This window comes from Adelges cooleyi, unplaced genomic scaffold (genome assembly GCF_023614345.1).
Source record: "Adelges cooleyi isolate 19-005CV unplaced genomic scaffold, UGA_ACOO_1.1 ACOO_flye_CR_arks_rails_tigmint_CR_PRNA_9, whole genome shotgun sequence".
In the NCBI taxonomy this organism is placed as follows: domain Eukaryota; kingdom Metazoa; phylum Arthropoda; class Insecta; order Hemiptera; family Adelgidae; genus Adelges; species Adelges cooleyi.
Genome location: NW_026096579.1, coordinates 6,921,806 through 6,947,886, shown reverse-complemented (window position 1 = coordinate 6,947,886; position 26,081 = coordinate 6,921,806). Strand labels below are relative to the sequence as shown.

General features: G+C 33.8%; 2 protein-coding genes across 3 annotated transcripts in view; one reads left to right on the top strand and one right to left on the bottom strand.

Annotated features, from left to right (window-relative positions):
• Positions 1-4,670: 4,670 nt before the first annotated feature.
• The window catches only part of LOC126847056 (four and a half LIM domains protein 2-like), a 67,446-nt gene continuing 46,035 nt past the window's right edge, over positions 4,671-26,081 (top strand). The window contains exons 1-2 of one of the 2 annotated variants that reach the window (XM_050587035.1): positions 4,671-5,006; positions 11,759-11,844. In XM_050587035.1, coding sequence (XP_050442992.1) covers positions 4,965-5,006; positions 11,759-11,844 — 128 coding nt within the window. In that variant the 5' untranslated portion in view covers positions 4,671-4,964. Of the gene's footprint in view, positions 5,007-11,758; positions 11,845-16,125; positions 16,342-26,081 lie in introns of those variants that run through there. The other variant, XM_050587034.1, reaches the window with a different exon arrangement.
• Positions 18,519-21,066, bottom strand: LOC126847058 (cuticle protein 19-like). The gene is made up of 3 exons (XM_050587040.1): positions 20,992-21,066; positions 20,768-20,869; positions 18,519-19,367 (listed from the first exon to the last, which is right to left on the bottom strand). The coding sequence occupies exons 1-3, from the start codon at positions 21,004-21,006 to the stop codon at positions 19,122-19,124; spliced, it is 363 nt and encodes a 120-aa protein (XP_050442997.1). The 5' UTR covers positions 21,007-21,066; the 3' UTR covers positions 18,519-19,121.

Genomic DNA, 26,081 nt, shown 5'->3' with positions numbered 1-26,081 from the left:
GATATATTATCTGAAATGAATCGATGAACGCATTTCGTTATTTAGAGTCTTGTAAGAAACGCCTTGGCAGTGAAAAGTTTTTGGAACTTTATCTGATTTAGCTCATTTAAATCAAATTTGTATATTATAAAAATACATTTCCTCTCCCTAATTTTTCATATTTTCTGAATTAATCAATAATGAAAGGTTTTTTTTAAAAATAATTCTCCAAAAATTAATAATAAAGAAAGACTAGTCCCCGACTTGGCAAGTGTTTTTAAAAAAAAATGTTGGCTACATATTTATGGAATTAAAAACATATGTCCATACTTGTTTCACGTGTGAGGGATGAAGATGAAATTTGTGAATGTATTGAAAAATATGTATCATATAATATACTTATACTAATTAATTTGCTCTGAGAAAGCGAGTGTCTTTCATCCAGACGGATCACGCTGTATAGTTTTGATGTTTTCAAGACATGAAATCTGTGCACGTCACACAGACTGTAATATATTAACTCTGACAATCTATATCGTGTTGAAAGTATAACAAGTGGCGCCCCGTCTAATCTTGGCAGACGGTCGGACTGGCAAATGAAATTTATGGAAACGATAATGATATTATTACTATTCAAAATTTGCGGTTCGTCTGGTCGGCCGTATCGAATGTATATATATGTATCTTGTTTTTGTTTTTTTTTTTTTGTAATTTACATTTGACCCGAGAACAACGTTTTATCACTTGCGCTTTGGCAACGCCCAAAGGTATTTTGGATTCTGCGGTTGGAAGATCATCATCCATCACCATTACTCGATCGTCGGCTACAAAAATGCCCACCGGGCAAAGGCACATTCCTCCGGTATGGCTATTAATAATAGACATACTTACATGATATTGTTGTTATTAATCTCGAGGTTTAAGTAAACAACATGTATAATTGTGTTCGCAGCGTTCGCATAATTCCTTAAGCGAAAAACCAAAACCATGCTTTTGAGCATTTTTTTTTTTTTTACAAATTTATAATCTTAACCAAGGCGCGCGAGTCAGAATTGTAATAGGGGATTGCTATATTACTATATTGTTATTAATAATTCATCGCGCGACAAGACATGACGTTTATTTTTAGCACCAACAACCGAAACACACTAGGTGGAACGTTGCACTCTATGCAATTGTAGTTTTTGCACTTAACGTCTGAAAATCAAACCCAAGGTAAGACGACTGTGTGACCCTTTGTGATGGCTATATTATACTGATCTCAGACTTTCTCCACCACGCCTTGTTATGGTTAAATCGCAAGCAAAATTAAAAAAAAAAATTATCCTGTGGTATTTTTCAGCTTGTTCTGTACATTTCAAACAATTTTTTTTAAATGTATTTCAAATAGATTTTATTTGTAATTCCTTCACTGAATTCAGAACTGATGTCTGAAACTCATGTAGTATTTTTTTTTTTTACAACAAATAAAGAATACTAGAAAATTCTAGTGTTTGAATTTTAAGCTGCTTACAACTTTGGTGACCAATAAAAAATTTATCGAACAAGTGGTCATTTAATAAAATTTCTTTTAAACAAAAAAAAGGGTTCGAATAATGCCAACAATGTAAGTAATTACAAATTACTATGTTTTTTGCTTGTACAAAAATATTATTATATTAACAACCATAAAGTTTCTAAGGTATCTAATTGCCAATACTGTGCAAGCGACGCTTTTATCGAAAATAGAATACTAGTGTCAACATTTTTTCGTGGTGGGCTGAAATCTTTCTGCATTTGATTGCTTCACTTAAAACAAAAAATGTTGAATGCAGTATAAAGTCAAATTCTTAAAAGAAACTAATAATTTTGTTTTATAAATTATTTAACAAAGTCAATTTGTTTTAAACAATTGTACGGGTTCTATATAAACCATGCAATCTTGGTTAGGCGTGCGACAGTTTTGAATATTAAATTTAATGTGTACAATAATAATTTTAAACCAAATATAAATTGTACTTTGTCTAAAATAGTTATTATCACGACTTGGTAATATGCTGTATAGTTTTCACTGTGTTCGCCATTATCTTATTCGGTGGTTTACTGATTTCTAGCTGTATCCGAATCGTCTTGGTCGTTTTTATTTCTTGAAATTGGGCACAGCAGTTAAGCTGGCAAAATCGCTTTTCCGGTCATCTTATGACAAGCCACTGCCATTGACCAGTTAAAAAAAACAATTAAACAAAGTTTTATACTGTTTTTTTTTTTTGTTAAATTTTTATTACAATGCCATTAAGACGCCAAGTCCGTAAAAAGCAAACGATAAATCAATGAGAAGATTTTTAACTTGACGTTTACTGTGGTTAAACGTAAATAGTTCACCCGTGGGCTTTTATGGACCACATTATGGTTTACAACAACAAAACGACAAGATATTTATGTGAAAAATCAGACAATGAGGCCCTTAGTAAAATGATGCGTGGTGGCAATTAGCGATTTTTTACGTTTTTTTAAATTAATAATTTACCTAAAAATGGCTGCAATTGAAAGGGCTGTCGGCTTTAACGGTATTTGCCGTATCATGCGTACAACGAAGCAACTAGATTTACAAGTCATCTGTCATATGGTAGTTACAAAGTTAAACTATAGGAAAACTATAAAACGAATTCCCATAAAAAAAGGTTGTATTGTGCTTACACGAAACTGTCAAATCTAAAAATACCCCAACGTCAATAATAAGTGTAATTTTATGCCATTCGCATATTCTCAGAAGATAAATTTTTAAATTGGTAAGACAATACGCGAAATATTTGCTTTTACCGATTTTAGTCTGAACCAAGGTTTTGTTTAGTATTCATATTCTAAATTCATAATTACTATAATATATATATATATATATATCACTTACAAGGTATTTCAAAACTTAGTATGATTGGTATGATTATAATATTATTCCCCCAACAAACACAAATTGATTGAATGTACTTCTGACCTTACATGGTAAAAAAATTGATGACTGTTTCGTAAATATAAATACAAAATGAGCATTTAGCAGATTTAAAATTTTCTAGCTTAAACATATAGTGAAAACACAATATGAACATCAGGTCACACAATGTTATAAACATTGATGAACTCTGGTGCAAGATAGACAACTCATTAATAAATATGAATTCATATATATATATTATATATTTTAATATTATAATTTTTAGCGAAACAATAAGAAGTCTTATTTTAAAAGTAATAATACCTTCAATCAAAAGCTTATTATATTATGTAAACATCAAACAGATCATTTCAGTAGAGCAGTTAAAAATATTTTCTGAAGAAAATAAATCCATACCTAAACAACAAGTTTATCACTGTATTAGCTACATACCGTTCACTTCAATCCAATATGGACACTTGAATAGACGAAGTTGTAACTAATGTTATTGGTTCAAGGTCGGTCGATACAAATCGCATGTAGATAGCAAATACAAACGTTGACATAATATTAAGAAATAATAAGTTAAATCATAACGGACATTTTTTTAGATATTTTATCATAAAACGAATTTACTTCACAAATTAACTGTGATATTATGGTGGGTAATAATTTTATTTTCAGTTGAAAATGATTAACTTGAGATAAATTGAATATAGAGATAATCAATGAAAGCAAAATAATTCCAACCAAATGGAATGATTTCTAATTCGGCCTTCAGATATAAATCAACAAATCGTATTAGGAAAACAAAAGAACGGCACATGTGGAAATAAATTAAATAACTGTAAAGGTAATAGACGAGAAATATATATCAAGTAGTTAATGAACTGACAAGTCTAGAGAGAACTTCCGAGGTCATACAAATATAATTGTTAACAAGTATCCAGTATCTACACCTCGTGAGTACTTAAATATAGTAAATACATACTTCGTGACAATTAGAAAATATAGACTATAAAACAATAAAAACAGTATGACGATAAAGCCACTGACTATATGAAAACAGATAGCTCACTCAGCATGTAAACAAAAACCACGACCGAAAATGATATCAGTGTGACCACAGATTCAAGCGTGAATTTTTTATAATAACATCACAGATTAGACAAAAAGAAATAATCTAATCTGCGGTAATACATAGCCCGGTTAACGATCGACAAAGAGTGTTTGTACAATATTATTGTAAGCTATCCGCACGGTATTTTATACTATTTCACGCGGCTACGCTGATTCCGTCGCCACTGAAAAAACGTGATTGTCCCCATCGCCCCATTGTACCTACACTCTTGGGCCTTTTGCTTTAGGGTTGATCCGGGGGTCAACTTTGGGGGGGTGTCAGCGCGGTGACACACGCCGGCCTTGGCGTGCGGTCGTCGTCCACGATAACTGCACGGTGCACACGCCGGCTATTATAAAACACCGTACGGCCACGATGGTTCATAGGAACCAGACAAACCGGTGTGCATATAAGACGCGTGTAGGTATATACGATGTACATGTATGTATATTATGTGTGTGTGTGTGTGTGTGTATATAGGTATACGTATGTACATAATGCGGTAGGATGCGAAAGGTGCACACGGCAGCGGTGACGGCGACGGCGGTGCCCGTAGAGTTCGGGCTGACAAACAGTCGGGCGGTCGTGGGACGATCGTGTTGTGCAACCGGTTCGTAGTATTATTATTATTATTATTATTAGTCGGCGGCCATCGTTTCTGTTTTTTTATACTGTTTAAACAATTTTTTTTATCATTCAACCTCAGTCCTCAGTGCGTTCACGTACACGCGGACACGGTAGTTTTGCGTTGCCCGCGTGCGTTAGCCGGTGTGTGTGTGTGTGTGTGTGTGTTTAATATTATAATATACATTATACCTACATTTTTTTTTTTTTATCATCGTTTCGGATGACAACGATAACGATAATAGACAATATTAATAATTTATTGTATTTGGCATGCCCAAAGAGAGTGCCGCCGCTCAAGTCATCCCCGTTTAGGATAATACTCTGGTGACGATGATGAGCTACAGGACGCCGAGGGAACACTTCACCGAGGGAGTAAGTCGTTCTTACTTGTGTTATAGTAATATTATGTCTTATTATCCAGCGGCTCGATTTTCACCTGCCAAGTAGAGTGCAAAATTCGGTATTTTTTTTTTGTTTTACACCTTACACACTCTGTTCGGTGACTTCACGTCCGCCGGTGTTGAACCCTATTGGCCGTGGTGGTCAGTGAACTGAATGACCGGTGGTCGCACGCATGGACCATGCAACAATTCACTATGGTCACGCTGCCCGGATCGACAGCGACTGCATCGAGGAACGATTGTATACAATATACTTTTTACCTAAAAAATTAAAATAATAAAAAAAAAAATCAATCCGACTCGGGTCTGAATTCGACAATAGGATTGCTCTCGTCCTGTCCGATAAGAACAAAAACAAACGCACATCTTCGTCGTAGAAAGACTACTTAGCCGAGAAACTTTTTCTTTATTTCTCAAACTTTTAGCACTCGAGGCCTGAAAACTGCGCCGACGGTAAACCGAGTGTGAGGTGTAAAACATTTACGATTTTCTTGGAAATCCGAAGAGGAACTTTTTTGTTGTATTAAGAAAAACCGCCCAAAATAAGAGGAAAATTACACTTTGGCCGTCAACTTTGGTTCTAGAAAAATTTGTTCATCATACTATTAAATGCGGTATACCTATAGGTAACAACCCTAATCGTATCCCCACACTAATACTGAAAAAAATAGTTTTAAGGACAATATTGGCAATGCTTGTATGTCTACAGATAAGCGGCGAAGGGTTTATTCGAAAGTGAAATGATCACATTCAGTTATAATAATTTCTATAAACCTGTGACCTTACTGTACTGGCTTTTCTTATTTACAACCTTACTTAACCAATGCAGATGACCAAGCAAAGATGTTATGGCCGGCGAGGTACCATTTTGTCTTGTTTAGACAGTCATTGTTCCTTGGCCTACAAATCTATTAAGTTATGAGAAATTTAATAAGTTCCTTTTTGAAAAATCACTCTTTCGAATCTTTATTCTTATAAAAAAAGAAGACAGTCCTCTTTTTCGATGCTTTTAGATAAATCACAGTTTTAAAATAGTACCCAATCAATAATTCGTAAACATTTTTCTACTTGCAGTTGAAATTCAAGTATAACATATTAGATTACCAGAAAACACAAGAGCAGCCCACAAGTTGTCAATATAATTGATAACGACCGACGATAGCTGATATTATCATCAAAGTTTTAAAAGTTTAAAAGTTAAAACGATAAGAGCCAAAAGTACAATCAAAACTCTTATTATTATCAGTGCTGTAGTTTCTTTTTCCTAAAACCGAACGATCTCAAAAAAATAAAAACTAATATCTAAGTACTATTATTATGAAAATACCCACCGAAAAAATTTAAAGAATGAACTTTTAGTTTTCGTTTGTCTTTCTCCAAAATAAAGAAATTCGTTCTAGTTTATTTTTTTTTTTTTTGTTCTTTGGTTGCAAAAGGAAATAACATTAACGCCATGTTTACAAAACATATTTTGTTCACCCACGACCAAATCCTTATTTGGTCTATCGTAATTGCTGTCCGTAAGCATCTCGACGAGCGTTTAACACCTTACCGAGTAGTCTTCCTTTAAAGTGGATGGGACGTAAAATCCACCCTCCCCTCCTATCCCACGGTCCTCCCATCCCTTCTTTCCTATACTCCCTGATCTACCCTATAGTCTTCTGCTTCCTCCTAACCTAACCTTACCTATTTAATCCAAATCAGTCATTATCAGCCACATCACTATATACTCTTATCATATGTATCTTTTCTCATATCACTGACTATTATCGCTATTTTAATAACACTAATCCTTTTTAGTCAATTAGCAATCTAGTTAGTTCAATTTATCTGCGTTTTTTCAGCTGTTTCTTATCAATATTGGGTAAAAATCGTGACCGAGAGCGTGGCCCAGCGATAAAACACATGCATGTTATAATAGTATTAAAATCAATATTTTCCTCTTGCATCAGAGACCGGCTGTGAATAATAATAATTGTCGTTAAAAATTCGTTTCGACCAGGGTTTTTTGTGATGTACACGACGGCATAATAATATCGTGTTTGTTATCGACACATAAGTTATTACCACCTTATTAAGATTCCAATTGATGTGTGTGTGTGGTATAGTGTGAACACTGGCATTAGCGAACGGTGTCAGAGAAAATCCGACACCATACACACTTGGGTGTTTCGTAAACGATTGCTAGTAACGCGACACCGGCATCCGTACCTGGAGAATACAAGGCGCCAAAAACGTTAAGAGTATAATATATAATAATAGTAGCTATTATTATTATTATTATTGAAAGTCATAACGCGAAGGACACGGCGCTAATAGAGTCCCTGGTAAGGCGGTAATGAGCGAAAATCCACTCCGTGCTGGGCTAATAGAACATTAAAGCGAAAAATAAGAAATTTAAAAAAATGCTTACAGAAAACGCGCAAAGCAAGTGTAGTGTATCCGTTTAACGCTTTTCCACGCGGACGTTCGTACCTACTACACAGTACGTTATACCGACGGTCTTGTCATGATCAAAAAGGTAATAATAATATCATCATTCTCACTCGTTTCGACACACAATAGATAGATAGATAGATAGATAGATGCACAGATCCGGGTTAAGGACAGGCTTTTGTTGCGGGCCACGTGGACACCACAGCAAGCAGTGTGTTCCATTGAGGACACTGCGACCAATTTTTTTCGGTCGTGTTAATAAGTATATAAACACATGTAATAGGTATGCCATTTTTTTGAAAATTCGAAGAAATAGAAATACCGAAATTCTTTCCACACGGAGATAACATAAAAATATACACGAATAAAAAAATATTTTTTTGTATACATCATAAAAGAGTTGCAAAATAGCATAAGTTACCATAACAAAATTATTTTTAAATAAAATTGATGGTAGTTTAATTAAATTATAAAAAAAAAATATTTAAAAGCATTTTAAGCAGTCTTTGTTTTTTTATTTTTAACCAATCGAGATTCTAACCAATTAAGAACCAATTGACATAATTTGTAAATTCATGTATGATTTTCTCGGGGCCAAGACATTTGCAATAGCCGTTTGACAAAACCTTGCTGTTTTTAATCATCACGTAGATAATAAATACTGTTTTTAAAAATAATTTTTATACTTGAAGGGCACAGGAATGATAACGGGCAAGTCACTTTTTTAAAAATGGCTATTTTTGTTGTTATAAAATTCGGTTTGAAACGAAACGGATATGTTTTTTTTATTTTTAAACAAAAATTGAACATTTTTTTAAAGGTGTTTTTCTTGTATTAAAAAAAAACAATATGTCTTTCCTGTTTTTTTCCCTGTGTGCTGTATATTTTCTGGAAGCTGAACTAAATATTTTAGAAAACAGTTATATTTTAAAATTGCTTTGCGGACTAACCTGTTCATTTGCTTATGAAAATTTGCTGATACATTTGTTTTTAATTTTTATCGACTTTATTGACTAGAATGTCAATTTGTATTTTAACTTGATGATCTGAAAACGAGAACGGCAAATTAAAATCGAATTATTTCGAATGGTGTTTAATTGAGTACTCTTTTTTTTTTTTATTCAATTAAATTGTGCGCGCGCGCGGATAATTAAATTTCGAAACTAGTCAGCGACCAATTATGATTTTAAGTAGATTATTGCTGATTTCTAAAAAAAAAAAAAGAAAAAGAAATAGAAACAGAAACAAGAAAATAATTGGGTTAATGCCATTTCAAAGTCGACAGCAAGCTTCTCGTTTTGAGTAACCGAAAATTGTCAAGTCCATAAGGAAAATCAACAAAATTGCCGTTGGAGAAAATTAACCTTACAGCGTGTACTTACTTTTCATGGTGACTACTTAGGGTTAGGACCGTTGACCCGACTTTATCGGTCGGTCTGGTACGTTTTTTTTTTTTTTTTTTTTGTGTGTAGGTGCGGCCTTGGAAACTTATATTAACTTAGAGGGTGTCTATGAAACGACAAATGTAGAAAGTAATTGTTGGTCGTATTCACTTATATATAGGTACGGCTGATAGAATAACAATATAGTATATTGTATTTCTCGAGTGCACACACACAGAAAAATTGAACGACAATAATAAATAATAATAAATAAACTCAAAATAAAATAATTTAGTCGAGTAAAGCATATAATAATAACAATAATAATTCACTCGATCGTGGCATACTCGTGTAGCCTTCCACGCTCCAAACCCTCACCCCGTTGCGTAGGTTGGTTAAAAACAAAACAACAAAAAATTACTTAAGTTCGAAAAAATAATGATAAATATTTGTAAGGCGATAATATTCTTTATCTTCTGCGGGCGTACGGTTATTTATTAAGGCACCGACGTCGGCTGGCAACACGAGTGCTGCTTGCTGCCTTCTTGTGAAGTGCAGTTCATTTTGTTAACGTTCAAGGTTATTGAATGTAACAAATTCATTAAACCCGAAAAGTCAAAAGGCTGCGGTGTAAAAACATCACAAGAGAAGCGATAAAGTCACCGAAAATTAATATATTTATTATTAAAGTAATCGACACGTCAAAACTAATTTAAGTACTATTTTTGTATATTCCGTCGAATGCAGTTTGTTTTTTTACTAAAAAAAAAAGTTATGATTATTAATTATAAAATATAACGTGCAAAATTAAAAAAACGGGTTATGGTTGCCCAGAAAAATATTTTTTATAATTTTCAGCGTTAACACTGTATGTTGATATGTTGGCTGTATTTTAAAGCTTAATTTAAAAAGTCAAAAATGTACTTATGAAAAATTATCAAATTGTATTACTTCTTCATAACATATGAAAATGTATACTGTAACTTTGTACAACACCAGATAACTTTGGAATACTAAAAAAAAAAGAAAGTGTTATTGTTAACAATAATTATTTACTATTTCCAAATAACATAAAAGTGTACTATTCAGTTTAACCCGATAAATTCTACTAGTTGTACGAATTTACTGATCATAAAGCATACGTGTAGGTACAAATAACATAATAATAAAATATGTAATCTACGAAACCGGTAAAATAAAATTATTTTCCATATTCGGTTAGATTTGATTATTCTGTTACGAACAAAATATAATTTACAGTAAATATTATAATATTATTAATTATAATATGCAAATTACCGAGCAATTAATTAAGTATTGACCTGTTTTTCGCGTTGATGATTTTTTTAGTTTCAATGGAATCGCAATAGTAATAATAATGTAAAATAATAATTGTGAGTGCGTTAAGGAGTATAATAAATGCGTGTAAAAGTTAAAACGGTTATTTTTACCTCAACCCGTCGCCGGTAGCTCGACAATGATAAGTGGGAACATGATTTTTACATTTTTGAAACAATAGACAAATGAGTCATAATGGTATTTTTGTAATTCACACAACCGCCACAGTGTAAGCACAACATTATAATATCGAAGCACGGTTGGGAAACGGGCAGCACTATGTATGTATGTCTGTGGTTGTTGTGATAGTATGTACCTAAGTATTGTAATACATTTCACTCGTACAACCTGATCTGGCGGTGTTCAGATGTGTAACAATACTTATCCTCATACTCAATGTGTGGCCTGAAATGTTGTCGAGTTCAATAGAATGGTAAAAAAATGTACACATTTTAGAAGTTTTCGAATTTTGAATCTCCCTCGCTCCAGCTTGATCTAGACGATAATATTCTCAGTAAGATAATACACTATAATATCCGGACAACGTTTTTCGCGTCCGGTATGACATGCATATGTATGTATATATGTTTATAAAAAACCACAAACATTTTTTTATGAGTAGGTACTATTTTCCCTTTCTCGGTGCCAACAAAACGCTTGCACGACCGTGATGATTTTCACGCGCGATTCAAGAGTAAAACGCCGTCCTTGCTATTCAACGACAAACCACTATAATATTTTATATTGTACATCTTTCTTTTTTCCTCTCTCTGCCTGACTGTCTGTATAGCTTGTGTGTGTGTATAATACAGGGTGATCAGTCAAAACGTAGCGCGGCAAAATTATTCTCAACCTATAAAGTGAATTTGATCGTTTGACATTTACAAGTCGACAGAGCTATAAAATGCTTGTGAACGGTGTCGAATATTGTAAGACGACATAAACCGCAAAGTGTTTCCAAAAAAAAAGATGGAAGTCTCGCTTGGAACGGATCACCTTGTATACACACATACGGCGTGTGCTCGACTGATGAGATCGAACCATAACCATATACGGTCGTCAATATGACCGGTCGTGACGTCATCGGTTCAGCATGTTAAATACTGTCAACCTCGGTTCTTTCTTTTCGATTGCGATTACACTGTGTCGTTGCCCAGAAGAAGACGCTAGGTGTAGAGTGTCCCCCGCAAAGGGAATTCGCGTCCCCTTCGTTCCCCATGCCGTGTACAAAGCACACCTGGAATAAGTTCCACAATTCACTCAAGTAGTGAACGCACGTGCTCGGTATGATCACTGTGATTTATTAGCACAAATTGTCGAATGAACAAACATTGTTTTGTCCTTACCCGTGTACCGGGTGATTTTTTTAAAGTGATCCACTCTTACCCCAAATTCAGTATTTTTGTGTCAACTTTGACAACACGAATGAACGGTAACAAATGGAGAACAATTTTTACCAAACATTTTTAACATTTTGACCGGTCGACAACAGGTTATTAATGTTTAATGTGTAGCACAACAGTAGATTGATTTTTGTGTTATTGACATAAGTCTATTGTGTTTACAGGGAGCCGTAGCCGACGAAGTGTACGAGGGCAGACCGTGCTTGGAGTGCCACGACAATTGTTCGGGATTCGTGCCACACCTGTGGAGGTAAAGTTTGTGTACTTACCGCCAATATTATACATAAATACATATTAATTACTAACCCTCTGGAGCGTGTCCAGACGACATTAATACGGTTGTAAGGGATGAACGTCGCATCCGTCGAGAAAACTAAGTACCTGGTCATTTTTTTTTTTTGTGACTAATAGGAGTTAAACTTGATAAGTCGGGCTTGTTCGGTCCAGTTTTGGAAAAAGTTTCTGTTTAAAAAACAAACTCCGTTTTGAATCGAGGCGGTTTATATTATGTATCTGAAATATTACATAAAGGTTTAGAAATTTTATTCCGACTTAAACCCAAAATAAAATAAAACACATGCGTTTTTCTTAGGACTAATAGTTTTTCGTTTTGTTTCACGAACAAATTAATTTATACATTTTTTCGTATATTTATATTGGTTTAATTCATTTATACATTTTCTTTTATATTTGACACTATTTTACACACATTATAGAATATTTTTAACTCATGTGTATTCATTGTAGTTGTATTTATTTTATATTTCTTAAAACTATTGTCGAATAAACATATACCTTAGAAGATGTAACAAGGATATTATCCTTGTTACCCAAGTTAAACGAGTACCTAAATATAATATGGGCGTTTGACCGTGTTCATACATATGGATTAGTTGGTACCATAATAATGTAAATATTTAAGGAAAACAAAAACAATACAATAACTTAACAAGCCGTTTCTTTCAAAATATAATATATATATATATATAACTTATTATTTGACAAAATACTTCTTTGGTGCGTACGTTCGGCAAAATAAATTAATAGTTCGTTTGATTACATTGTTATTGTTGTTTTTTTTCAAGCCCCTTAGTCGTTTTTTTTTTTTATTTTGTCTTAGTCATAGTAATATTATGTACATTTTAGATTTTTTTAAATAAGTTAACGGGCAATAAAAAAATAAGGAAAAGCTTGGTTTTACTGCGCGTGTAAAATATATTTTTATACAGACCCCCCCCCCCCACTTGTCTTTGGTTTTCTTTTGGGGACCATCACCATGAGTTTATATACTTAATAATAATATAATAATTTATTTTCTACGTTGCACCGAGTTAGTTTATAACCTGTCAAAGTATGATGTCATGGTAATACTCTTACGGTTGCCCGTAAAAGGGTATGAATGCAAAATGAATATTCGCATATTTATCATTTGCATTTCACACAAAGTTCGGACGGAAAAACTCTAGTTAATGGCTGCATCTGGTTTTAAAATTTTTTTTTCTTATTTGTCACTTAACCACCGACTCGAGCCATAAGAATAACCGCAAGGATGATGATGAGCACGTTGTTTAATTAATTAATTACGTTTCGAATAATAAAACAAAATACTTAAGTTTCCTCGAACAAGGCGACTCGTTGTTAATTATATCATAATTTTGTATGCGGTTAAGGCCAAGGAATAGGACCTAGGTAAACGCATCAAACCGAAACACTGGCAAGACGTCAAACATCAATATTAATGTGTGGTTGTTTGTCCAAGACAATTCACTCGACTCGGCCGGCCGACTCGATGAGTATATTTGTAGATAATAATTTGTATTTGATTTAGGTCTGCTTAACAAACTGTGAAGTGTGTAATTACATACTCGCAGTTAATTTGTAAGAATAATACACTGCACTGCGACGTTATGTAATATAATTAGGCACAGTTAAACGCGGTGTTGTTATTAAGTCGAATCCGTGTTCGGGTATGATGTTTCAATTTTTAAAAATTACATATATACATTTATTTTAAATGTAAAATTAAGCTAATTATCAACCGAAAATCCGGCAATACTTATTAAAATCCACGAGTTCCCAATCAAATGTATTAATTATTGTGCAATTGAATCTGTTAATTTTCTATTTGGTTAGTTCATTTTTTCACCCAAAAAATGTTGATCTTCAACTTCAAAATTGTCATTTACCAATCAAACTTGTGTAAAAATAAAACAGTTAAATATTAAAACATTTTTTTTTTTGGGGGGAATTTCAGTAATACTTAAATTTAAAACAGAACCTGTAATTCAAAATTGTACTAATAATAGTATTAAAAAAAAAATCTTTTATGTCTAATGAAAACTGTTAATGTTCAACTGAATCGTCAATTTTTAATTAAAGTCAAATCTATTAACCTCATACCAAACATATTATTTGCAAATGTTATTACCATTCAAAAATCTTAATTTCTAAGCAATTTGATTAATTTGCAATCAACAAAATCTCAATGATATTCATACAAAGAAAGAAACCAACAAAGAAATTCAGAAAATATTATCATTCAATAATTTTACATAATAAACATTTCAGCCAAATCTATTGTACCTCAACCTAATTAATTAATTTCTAATAAAATCGGTTAGCATCCAACGGTGCCAACTCCTGGCTCTAACCAAACATTTATAATGTTCAGTTTAATCATTTACTTTTAATCAAAACTGTATTGTCAACACAGTGCAGGACGGAATTTTGAGTTTAAGATGTTTTTTTACTATTCAAGTATTTACAGAACCAACGAGGGCGGACTTTTGGTCACAACAGTTCTCCCGAATTCAACTTTGCGCAACTTGGATTCCACAGTAGTGTGCCGAGGAGCCCTGTGCAAGGACACAGCTTGCACAGCGGTTAGTCTATAATAAAATAAGACAAGTGACGTCTTAGAATGAAAAATATGATTTGAATTATTGCCGTTTCGAAAATAGTCCCCGTTTGGCATCGGTTACCTGCAGCTGGTGCTCGGTGTAGGCTTTGCAAAATATTATTTTTTACTTATTAATACACGTTGGACGTCATGGCCGGATTCCAATTATCTTATCGCACCGTTGCCATCGCAAACGGTCCGGCACGCGTACCTATGGAGGTATTTATCAACCGTAACGGTGCGATTAATATTTAAAAAAAAAAAAAGATAATGATACTATCATAACACTATGATTGGATAGCTTCAACACGTGGGAGCTTTTTTGGTCAACTCAAAATTGAATACAAGGAGACCGCATTTATATTCTCTTGATTAAGAGATTCGGTACGGTGAAGTAAGATTTAAATAATTAGCCTAAACTTCAACCATTATTTTTCTAATGTCAAACCTCTGTTAAACATTTTCTCCCAATCAAGAACAACGGTTCACTGTAGTCACAGCGGACTTGAAAAATATTTAGACTAAACGCGACTAATTTCTTGACACCCTTCTTTCGACACGGTAGTTCAAAAAAAAAATGTGAAGCAATTTTCGTAAAATATCTTTTAATGTACGAGCCACAAATCTGACCGTGTTTCCATATTTTGGAAGCACAGCCGTTCAGAACGTCGGGGTTTGCAGTATTGAGGTCCAGTCATAGAGTAATAATGATATTAAGAGATCAACCGACATAATATACTAGTTTGTATGCGATAGTGAAGTAAACAGAAGGACTAAAACCAGTATGACCACACAAAAGAAAAAAAAAGTCTGTTGGTGGTCGTGCCTTATGTAATAAGATCTATTATAACACAAAAATGAAAACTGCAACTTAAATATTTTGTATAATATATCGTGTTGGGATACTTAAAAACCTGCATTAATTATAATATGACCTGACACAATGTTGACTACACTATCTACTGTTATTTAGCTTCGATAGCCGGGAAGGTATTGTTTTTAGATTTAAGATCATAATGTGGTTGCCCAACGGCCCAAGACAATAATGTCCATAAGACATCCGTTTCTCGATCAACTACTAGCGTTCCTGTCCGCGATTCAAGATGACAACCAATCGTAATGCGTTATCATTTTAAAGTTGTGCTCACATTAAGATTAACTTTGACGGTCGGGCAACCATATTATATCGGTATCTTAAATCAGCTATTTGATAATTTAATGTGTGTGTGTGTGTGCAATTGAAGCGAGGCCCGTTTATTTTGGAGCCCACGGTCCCCCGACGTGTCTATCTTGCCAGATACGAAATATGGCCCTGCTCTCCTCCATATTAGATTGCCCCCGCGGGCAAGTGTCTCTCAGCGGGTTTTACACAGCCTGTGTTCTTTCTAGTTCCGGTGCGTCGTCTCGGCCATTTACGGATCCGTCCGGTGCAATTAAAACCGTGCTAGTGTCGACGACATCGGCGCGATGACCGCCAGGGTGTGTGTGTGTGTGTTTGTGTGCATGTGTGTATGTGTGTGTGTGTTTTTTTTTCACATGAAAATCATTATATTATATTATTGCAGTTGGCATCGGTCGTCGGCCGGTGGCGAGCGCGTACAAAAATAAAACGATGGCCCGACGTTAACGGCCGGGCTTGACGGTAAATTAGTCGGGCGCCACACGTGTTCGGGCTAGATGTACAAGTCGATAGTGATAGTGCGCCGTGATAACGGTTAAACAATTTTCAAGGAATTAAAAACAAATAACCCAAGTAAATAGTATAATAGTATCGATAAACTATGTTCAAATCGACGATCGTCGGTCCCGCTAGAATCCGTGTTTGATCGACGACAACCCTTTCGGCAGGTAAGAGTCAGGTGACGGCCCCGGAGAACCGCACACCACGTTTACAGGCCACCCAAATGGCGGATAGGTAGTTTTTTTTTTGGGGGGAGGGAGGAGGGTTGGTTACCGGTTTTGAAAACGAAGGAGTTGTACACAAATTGTACAGTCTGCATAAGACCGTCCAAGGGGAAAAAAAAGTTGTCGTGACTTCCAAAAAAAAAACTAAAAAGGGCTACCGAAATGTAAAAATTAAATTTTTAAAAGATACGTTAACTGAAAATATCATCTCGTTTAAAAATATACTAAAACATTAAAATACCTTTGTTGGCGTTTCACTTTTTTTCGGGCCAACTTATTGATGATTATTTTATCCGAATCAATTAACCGTTTAAGAACCCTCTTTCTCGACACTCTTGAAACTGTTTGATGAGGCTCGGGACAAATTTAAATTTTTGAGAAATCAGTTTGGTATATAAATCATGCTCGACCGACATAATTGAAATTAACGACAAGGATAATAATTCGTCGGACCTACGTGGGAAAACCCTCGCTTTACCTATTGGACCCGGGTACTCGGGCAGAGCCGGTAGGTCGAAATCCCCAATGCCAAAAACGATATTTAGGCCGACGGTAGAATTTTGGAATTTTTTTTTTTTTGTTATTATTAACGCCAGCACCGTTTGACCCAGATGTCTCGTAGCCAAGACCGCCGGTCGCCTCCGTGGCGGATTAATATGAGCAATATCGAGTAAACGAGGAATGTTTTAGTTTTCTGTTTTTTTTTCCCACATTTAAATACCGCTTACGAATCACATAAGTCGACGTTTATGCGTTTGTGCGTGTAGGCAGAAGAGAGTGGCTGAAATGTGCCACGCTCAACAGGTCGTTTTTCGAACCGACCGCGCGTTTACGGCCAAGTATGACGGTTTGTTTTTTCAAGTTTGTCGGCCTAACTGCGCAGTTGTACAATATATGTATGTGTATTATGGATTTTACGTTGCCGACAATTAATTTAATTACCCCGCGTACGTTACACACGTGTCCGTGAAACGACACTGACTTACATGTCAAAATACAGTTGAGCCCAAAAAGGAAAACAAAGTGTATTTATAACGCTTGGTAGATAGTTTCTAAAAGTGAAAAAGTCTAAATTATTTTTGGTTAAGACGCGTTTACTTCTTAGAATAAATTATTACATTTTTTTTTTTTTTGTCTTCTGGAAAGTCTTATAATTTCACTTGTACCCTTTCTCACCAGAACCGTCCAAGTGGAGTTTGAGTGCACAATCAAATAGATAAAATAAATTAAACAACATATGATTTTATTTAGTGATCAGACGAATCGCATAGATTTTTTTTATGAACAATCAATCATGCCGGTAGAAAGTAATTGCAACTTAATTGTAACGGCCGGCTATTATATCATTAAAGCTACGTATAGTTTACCTATAATTGTCCCGACACATTCTTGACGATCAATAAAAAAGGATATGTATGTTGATGAGTTTTCAACGACCTAACCTAATTTCATTTGCGTTAACGGCGGCGGTTTATTCAGACCTAGATAGACGGCAATTTGTTATAAGCAAATGACAATATCGAAAAGCGGCTTTCCTAAGACCTCCCAGCACTAGAAAGTAAAGATGTTAAAAAATATATACCCGTCGACACTTGGAAGTGATAAACAATATTGTGATCCACTATATCTTTTTTAAAATTGGCTGTCCAGACCATTTCAATTTAATCCACCTCAGACAATGTCTGCTATTGTCACAACTCCCAAACTACTTCCATGTACATAGTATAAGTATACTTGTTTCTTATTCTATCTAACTTCTTAGACAATAGACACTCCAAAAAAACCATCTAAACGCTAAAGTTTCATCATTTTTTGTCCAACGTTCACTTCCGTGTCTAATTATTGATGGTCTTTCAAAGTAAATTTTTCATTAAAATTGTCCTCTTACCATATCGGTCAATCCCTCCAATATTTCACTTAAGTCATAATCGATCTTAAGTGTTTAATATCTTCCTTCTCCACTACTTTGTTCACCACGTGCAATTTTATATAACCAATTGGACACTTTTCGTTTAAATAAGAATAAAATTGTATTTTTTTTTTTTCATGTTCTAAAAAAAGCGACAGAAAACGACCGAATTTATTTATTTCATTTCTTTTTTCCATTGTACTTTGTAAACACAAAATAGTTATATAAATACAAAATGTCTGATCTAGATATTTTCGCTGTTTATTTATTTAATCCGTTTTTTGTAGTACCACGTGAAAACGATTTCACCGGCTTCGGTTGTTTACATAATCGCAAGTCGCAATCACGTTCACTTTGTGCGCAAAACGACATTGTCCAGATATCGGTGTTTTTTTTTTTTGGGGGGGGGGAGGGGATCAGAGCAGACTCGCAGTGCACAATAATATAATATAATAAGTAATCGTGTGATGATATCGGCCGACACTAAATACATTATATTACAGTTTGGATTGGAAAACAATAAATTACGACTCCGTCGCGGTTTTGTTAGAATTTCTTATTTAATATATTTTATTTTCAATGACGATTTGGAAAACAGTAAAAAAAAAATATATATATATATATATGTATAAAAAAAATCACACACGCTTAAGAAATAATAACTATTATTATACAACACGCACGATACATGAAACGTGTATGACGTCCCAAGTGGGGCGGACGGGTAAAGGGGGGGGGGCGAGAGGAGGGGAGGCGATCAAATGTATAACAAAAAATTGCGTGTGTGGGGCAGTGGCAGGGGTTGCGGTTTTGCTCAGAAGTCAAAAGCGTCGTTGCTGGGCTTTCTGTAGCCGGTGTTTCCGCTGTCAGATCTGCTGACCACGGCGTTGAATCCGGACTCGGGGTCGGCCGTGTACTCGACCAGCCTCATGGCACCGTCGGGATCGAGCACGCTGTACGCGCCCTTGACCACCTCACCCTCTCTGGCCTCCCATTGGCTCTTCACGTCGTACGTCTCCGGGTCGTGCACCGCGTAGTCGAACTTGTAGTCTTTGGGCGCCTGAGAAAATTAAAAAAAATTCATGAGATATATTGTCTTTGGATTTAAGTAGAATATCGATATTGTTATTTAGAAGCACTGTAATGTATTGGTCAGGTAAAAGATTTACCTGATGGAAGTGAACGAGCAAATAAAATAATAATAATTCAAAAAAAAATTCGTGTATTCGAGTAAACGAGCAATATTTCGAGTGAAAGAGTAAATAATTTGAGTAAACGAATAAATAATTCAACTAAACGAATAAATAATTTGTGTAAACCAATAAATAATTCGAGTAATCGAGTAAACAGTTCGAGTAAACTAGTAAGAAAATCAAGTAAACAAATCGAAATTGTTGCATTTTTTTATTATTAGAATTTTTTTTATCTTGTTAACACATGGTTATCCATTTAGCACAAAAAAAATGTTCTTGTTTAACCCTCGGTCTAAACCATATTATCAAGTGTTGGAAAAAACTCCCACAAAGAATAGCGCGTCCGTCGGTTTAGACCAACGCGGAAAAAAAGCGTTTTAAAAATAATTACCGTTTTGGCTCTACACGGCTTTGCTGATCACGAATGGATCATTCGTAAAAATCAGATAGATAAATAACTTACTTTTTTATGTTAATTTAATATGAATGTATTTTAACGCTTACGTGCAATTAAAACCAATAAGTAACGATATAGAAATTTTTTACAAAAGCCAAAAGTAAGAGCAGTAATTACATTATTGGTGTTTTAAAATCATAGGCAAAAAAATCAATTGCGAATAACACAAATCGTTTTACAATATTTCCATAACATATTAAAACAATTCGAGTACCTAGGAATTACTATCGAAACATTGACGTTAAATTATTTGGCGAAATATCACTTTAAAATAAGATTTTAATAATAACAATATTAGTAAAATATGCTATTAAACCAATTTATTAGTATATAATAATATAATTGCTGTGTGGGTTATAATGGTTAGCACGTCATCGGTTCGACAATTGTTGAACATTTATTTCCCCAATGACGTACTACATAATATCTATTTATAAAAAAAAGCAAATTCCTAAGGTTTCGTGTGGATAAAAATTATGATTTATATACAATTTTAACGATAGTACATTATATCGTATTAAAGTATAATGCACACAATGAAAATAATGAAAAACTCGACGGACAAAGGTGTGAGTTGCGACACTTTGCTGTCTTTGTGTTGTTTACTGGACCGTAGCCAAAGAATAAAAAAAAAAAATAAGAAAAATGCATTTAGTGTGTGTATGTGCATTACACTCGAAATGGAGAAATAGGGGAAATAATTATTTGATATTTTTTCAATTTTTTAAATGTGGTACATTTTTGGAAAAAAAATTGTTTTATTTAAAGAATTCCCAAATGGCCTACCGTATCGATATGTTAAGTACTCACGTATGATTCTCCGGATTCGGCCACGCTCGACCTGGGCCCGCCGTCGACGAAGATGGGCACGGCCACGGCGCAAACGGCCATCGCGCTCAACACGGCGACAATCTGGAAACATTGACAATTTTTTTTTTTTTTTTTGTAAGATTTTCCCATTTTTGCACAGTCAAAACGGAGAGGTTGTGAGTGTTTTTAAAAAATTTTTTTTTGTTTTTTTTTGATATACTTACTTGACACGTTTTCATGATCGGATATTATTTTATTATTACCGTTTCGCTTTTGTCGCTGTCGTTGCACCGAAACGATTGTACCGCCATGCAGGTCGGTTCCAGGGTTTTATACCCGAACCGCATGCATACGCGTTCCCCCCTCCCCCTCCTACGGGTTTCCCCTCGCGGTTACCACCTCCGGGATGGTTTTCCCGGATTTTCCCACCGGCCCCGTTCAAACGTACCTATACTCTGTGGTGTGACACGATGCCAAGGTCGCAGACGGTGGTGGTGGGACGTTTAAGGAAAACCTGGTCGGCCAATCTTACACAGACGAGTAACATTGTAATTGAAACGGGGGTGCACTTTTTACTGATGACCGAAAAAACCCTCCTCGACTTGGCGTGATCGCATGTTGATTAGACTACCGGTTGACCGCCGTATATCTGTTGGCTGCATCTTTTTTAGGTAAATCCCGCGGTAGGCCTTATTTCTATACAGAGCGATTGACCGCATCTATGAACCGCACTCACAGTTATTAGCTACCACGAATTAGCACTATATTTTTCATCCCTTGTGTTATAAGACCTGTTACGGACTTCAGTACTGTATGAAGTATATCTGAACTTTTTAAATTAAAAATAAACTGCTGAAAATGTTCACTGTTCGATAACCAGTGTTGGACGATTAATTTCAAAGTTATACAAGTTTAAAATTCATAAAGAAGTATAATTACCAAAAACTGGTTATCGATCAGTCCACATTTTTAGCATATTACTCTGGTTCATAAAAAAAAAAAAATGTCGAAATTTCTGAAAAAGTTATTATTATTTTGAAAGAAAAACAATTTATCATTGGATTTCTTACTCGACGAAAAAATATAATATGGCTAAATAATAATAAATAACGAATTTACTACTTTAGATATTAAACATAAATAAAGGGTGTTTTTTCGAATTAGAGCGGTCGTGAGATTTTACTCTTAATATATTTATTTACTGTGAAATCTTATTAGATTATTTGGCGCAGTTGGGCATCGTCACCAAAATAAATATTTTATATAAGTATAAAAAAAATTATGTGCGCCTAAAATCAAATGTAAAAAATTATAATTTAATTACATTTACGTCATGTTATTTGGCACGCCGCAAAATAATATAAAACTTAAAATATAAATATAAATTGTGGGTAAAAATCAGCTTTCGACAATAATTATGTTTTAAATAATTTGCTGAATTTAATGAATTATTATTTTAAACACATTATTATTTGGTGGATTAAAATCAATTTTTTTAAAAATTATTATCTTATAACTAAACAATATCATTTAAGTCAATAATTTAAGATATCTTTAAATACATTTTCGTTATTGTTTTCGATAAAAAAATATCACTATAATATACTTTTTTGTTAAAATACAAATACAAATTAAATATATTAGTATGTTCAACGTTGGAAATATGAAATTTTTCTTTTTTCCTTTACATAATAATATAAATTATAGCTAAGTGGTAGAAGTGAGAAAAAAAAATATCATTAATTCGCAATATAGTCCATTTCCTAGGTAACCTTTTCGCTTTGACATTTGTACAGCAGTCAGAGAGTGGAACATTCCGGCCAAAGGTCTTGTTGTTCGAGTAAAAAATGTAATTCATATTATTAACATTTTTTCGTTTGGTAATAAGTTTAAATGTCAGGTGAGAACTATTTCATAATTATTTTTTATTGTACTTGTTTCGACTGAACCTATAACGATTTTTATTATTATTATTTTGTTTTCGGTTTGGTTTGATTATCAAACAACGTTATCAAATTTAATAGCAGTGCACCGCTTCGATAAATCACTGTTGTCTGTGTTTGTTTTTCCCCTCTCCCCCCCCCCCATCTCTCTCTTGACACTGTCGGGTGTTGATCTTGATTAATAATCATAAATAAAAAAAACCTAGACTGAAAATAGGCTAAGGGTGTGTAGTAAAAACCCGGCGGCAACCCCTCGGTGACCTTTCGGATGGGTAAACTAATTGAACGACCTTTCGTTGTTTGCATTGGTTAGATTGTAAAACCGTCTAAGGGTAGGTGGTATATATAGACTCGCTCGAAAGTGTCTTATTATTATTCGGTGCTTGGGTGTGGCGGCGTTTTTAATCAACACACACATTTATTATTATTTTTTGCTTCATAGTCCGCTCTGAATCGATATCGACTGTGACAAGGTAAAAAAAAAAAAAAAATAAGAAGAAGACAAATGTCAAAATTAAGACGTTTAGACGGTTTTGAAAATGTTTTTGGCATCTCTCGTGGCCCACCACTAGTTATTTTTGCGCTTTGCGTGGACAAATTCAAAACTTTGGCATTCTACACCTAAGCCTAAGCCGTTTGAGCAGAAAGTAGGATCAACGTTGATTTACTTTTGGTGCAATTAGGTAATCCGGTAATTGGGTGTGTAAAAATACAGTCATACACTCGTATCGTTGTCGTTTTTTGTGTTTATCCGGATAACGGTCTTAATGGCTACAAAAAAAAAAAAAATAGCAGTACTCGCATCATTATGGCTCTCAATTATTACACTATTAAGTATTAACGGTTGGGTCGTTTGGACGAGTGCTCGTTGACTGCGTTTGTTTACTAGGTTGCAATTTGTTTTCAGCTTATTAGCCGTAGCTTTGTTTTTTAGTTTTAATTTGTTGACGTCCGAAATAAATTGGAGAAAGGAAAAAATATGCATCAACATAAAAAAAAATTCAAAATCGTCATCGATACTAAAAATAGATTTATTACATAAAAAAAAAAATATATATATATATATCACTTGAAAATTACACAGTTTAAGAATTGAAGATATTTTGTCGTTTGAAATTTAAGCAATATTCGTTTTTATTAAATAATTATCGTTTTATAAGTGTTGGCTTGTATAACGTACAGTTGTTCACAACATAACACTTTACGATAATTGTAGCAATACTATTTGGCAAAAAAAAAAACAAATATGAATGACACAAGGTGTATTTTGATAGTAATATAAAAAAATATATTTAAATTATTGTTTTAAATATGTCAATAATATTTCACTGGAAAATTATAATATAATATTTTTACTTCATTTATTCAAATCAAACAATAATAATACAATTTCTTTAGATATTTCTATTATTACCTAAGTATTGAATAATTAACAATAATTGTTTGTATAAATATTGTAAAAGTATTTAAACACTTTGACGTCTATTACAATTTTTTCAGTGGAATATTATTAAAAAAATACATTATTCTTGTGCGGGGTAAATAATCATATTTATTATTTCCACCATCTGCAAAGCCTCGCCCTTAGATTTGAGTCGATAAGTCATTTGTGGCCCTATGGATCTTCTTGGGCACCGCAGATTTTAGTTTTCAGAAAAATGAGATTAATCTAAAACGATTGGCACGCACAACACTGTTGTTAATGCCAACATTTTTTCTTAATACAATTAATATTAATGTCAGAAGTAGTAAAGAATTGTTAATTTAATTAAATAACAAATAATCAATCGACAATAATGTAATAAACAAATTGATTACCGCTAAATACTAATTTGCTGATGATGAATTATTTGAATTACATTTTTATTTAGCTCATCAAAAGATGGTTTTTTGTTTTAAACTTGTATTGTATATTATTTAAATAGATTATTTTTTTAACACATACAACTTAAGATACATCGATTATACGTCGCAACCGTATTTTTCTGAAGTAAATAAATACACAATGTTTAATATAAATAAAAATATTATTATTGTGGCGTGTAGCATAATATGATAAATGCATTAAACAATTTCTGTGTTTTGTAAAATTGACACTTTTTATGCGAGTTTTTCTTAGGTCAAATAGATGCGCAAAAAAATAAGTCGTCTTCCCGCGATTTTGCCAATTAATTTCATTCCGAACATTTCCAATCCAATTATCTTTGTAACACCGCCTTCTCTTTTTAGAATCTCAGGAGTTGTTAAAGTAATCGCACTTTGTGTTATTTCATCGACTAATCGATTGATTCTTCTTATATGGCTGTTGTTCTGTTGGCGATTATTTGTTTTTTCACTGACTTTTGAAAAAAAAACCCTAAACTAATTTACATGTTTTCCCTTCGTCAAAATACACCACAATTGTTTTATGTATTCTCCGGGGAAAACCCTTATGGATCTGTTGTCAAAAAAAAAAAAAGAGACTCAAACTTTTTATCGTTCGATTGCAGGTGTAAAACAAAAAAAAATCGGGTTGAAACAATATCAACAAATATAACTAGGTATTGGCCGAGATCGTGTAGCGCTAATTTTGAGAGTTTTAATAATCTCAAGCTCTCTTCCCCCCGACTATGAACAGAATGCCATGGTGTCGGCCACGGGTTAATAGGAAACCGTCAATTTTTTTGTACATAAAAAAAAAAACAACCGTCACGGCCGTATGCGAGGTGCATTCAACTCACACAACATTGCAGTGGTTATATGTATATATAAAAAAATGAAAAGTGCGATAATGCATAAAATTTCGTTATATTGTGTATGAATATTTTTTTTTTTTTTGTCCACGTCCGTCGTCGTTCTATGCCGATGTCAATAGTGTGGTGTCGACTTGGCGCAAAATATTATGTACGGGAAATTTAAAAGGAATAAAAAGCGACATTGTCTTCGTGTGTCCTCAGCGCACGCGTTATCCCTATGGAATTGTTTTTTTAAAATATTTCCCAGCCGCGTTCTGATTATTGTTATTATTCAACGCTTACAGGGTGATCGATTTAAGACAGATATAATTTTAAATAGCAAGGAGAAAAACTAACGGGTATTCATACAGAGTATACTAGTATAGACTAAAAAACTTAAGCAACACGTCTTGTGGTTAATTGTATGTTGTTTATTGTTTCATAATGTTTTAAGGGCACAGGGGAAAAACGGTAGTTGTCACATTGTGAAAATTTTTGAGTATAGCAAAAACAAAGTTCGTGAATTCCTCTACCTTTTTACATGAGAACAAAACAAAAAAAAATCACATTAATTGCTACTCTATAATGATAAATGTATTTATTTAAACAATCTATTGACATGAATAAAAAAAAAATACTGGCGCAATACGAAAAAAA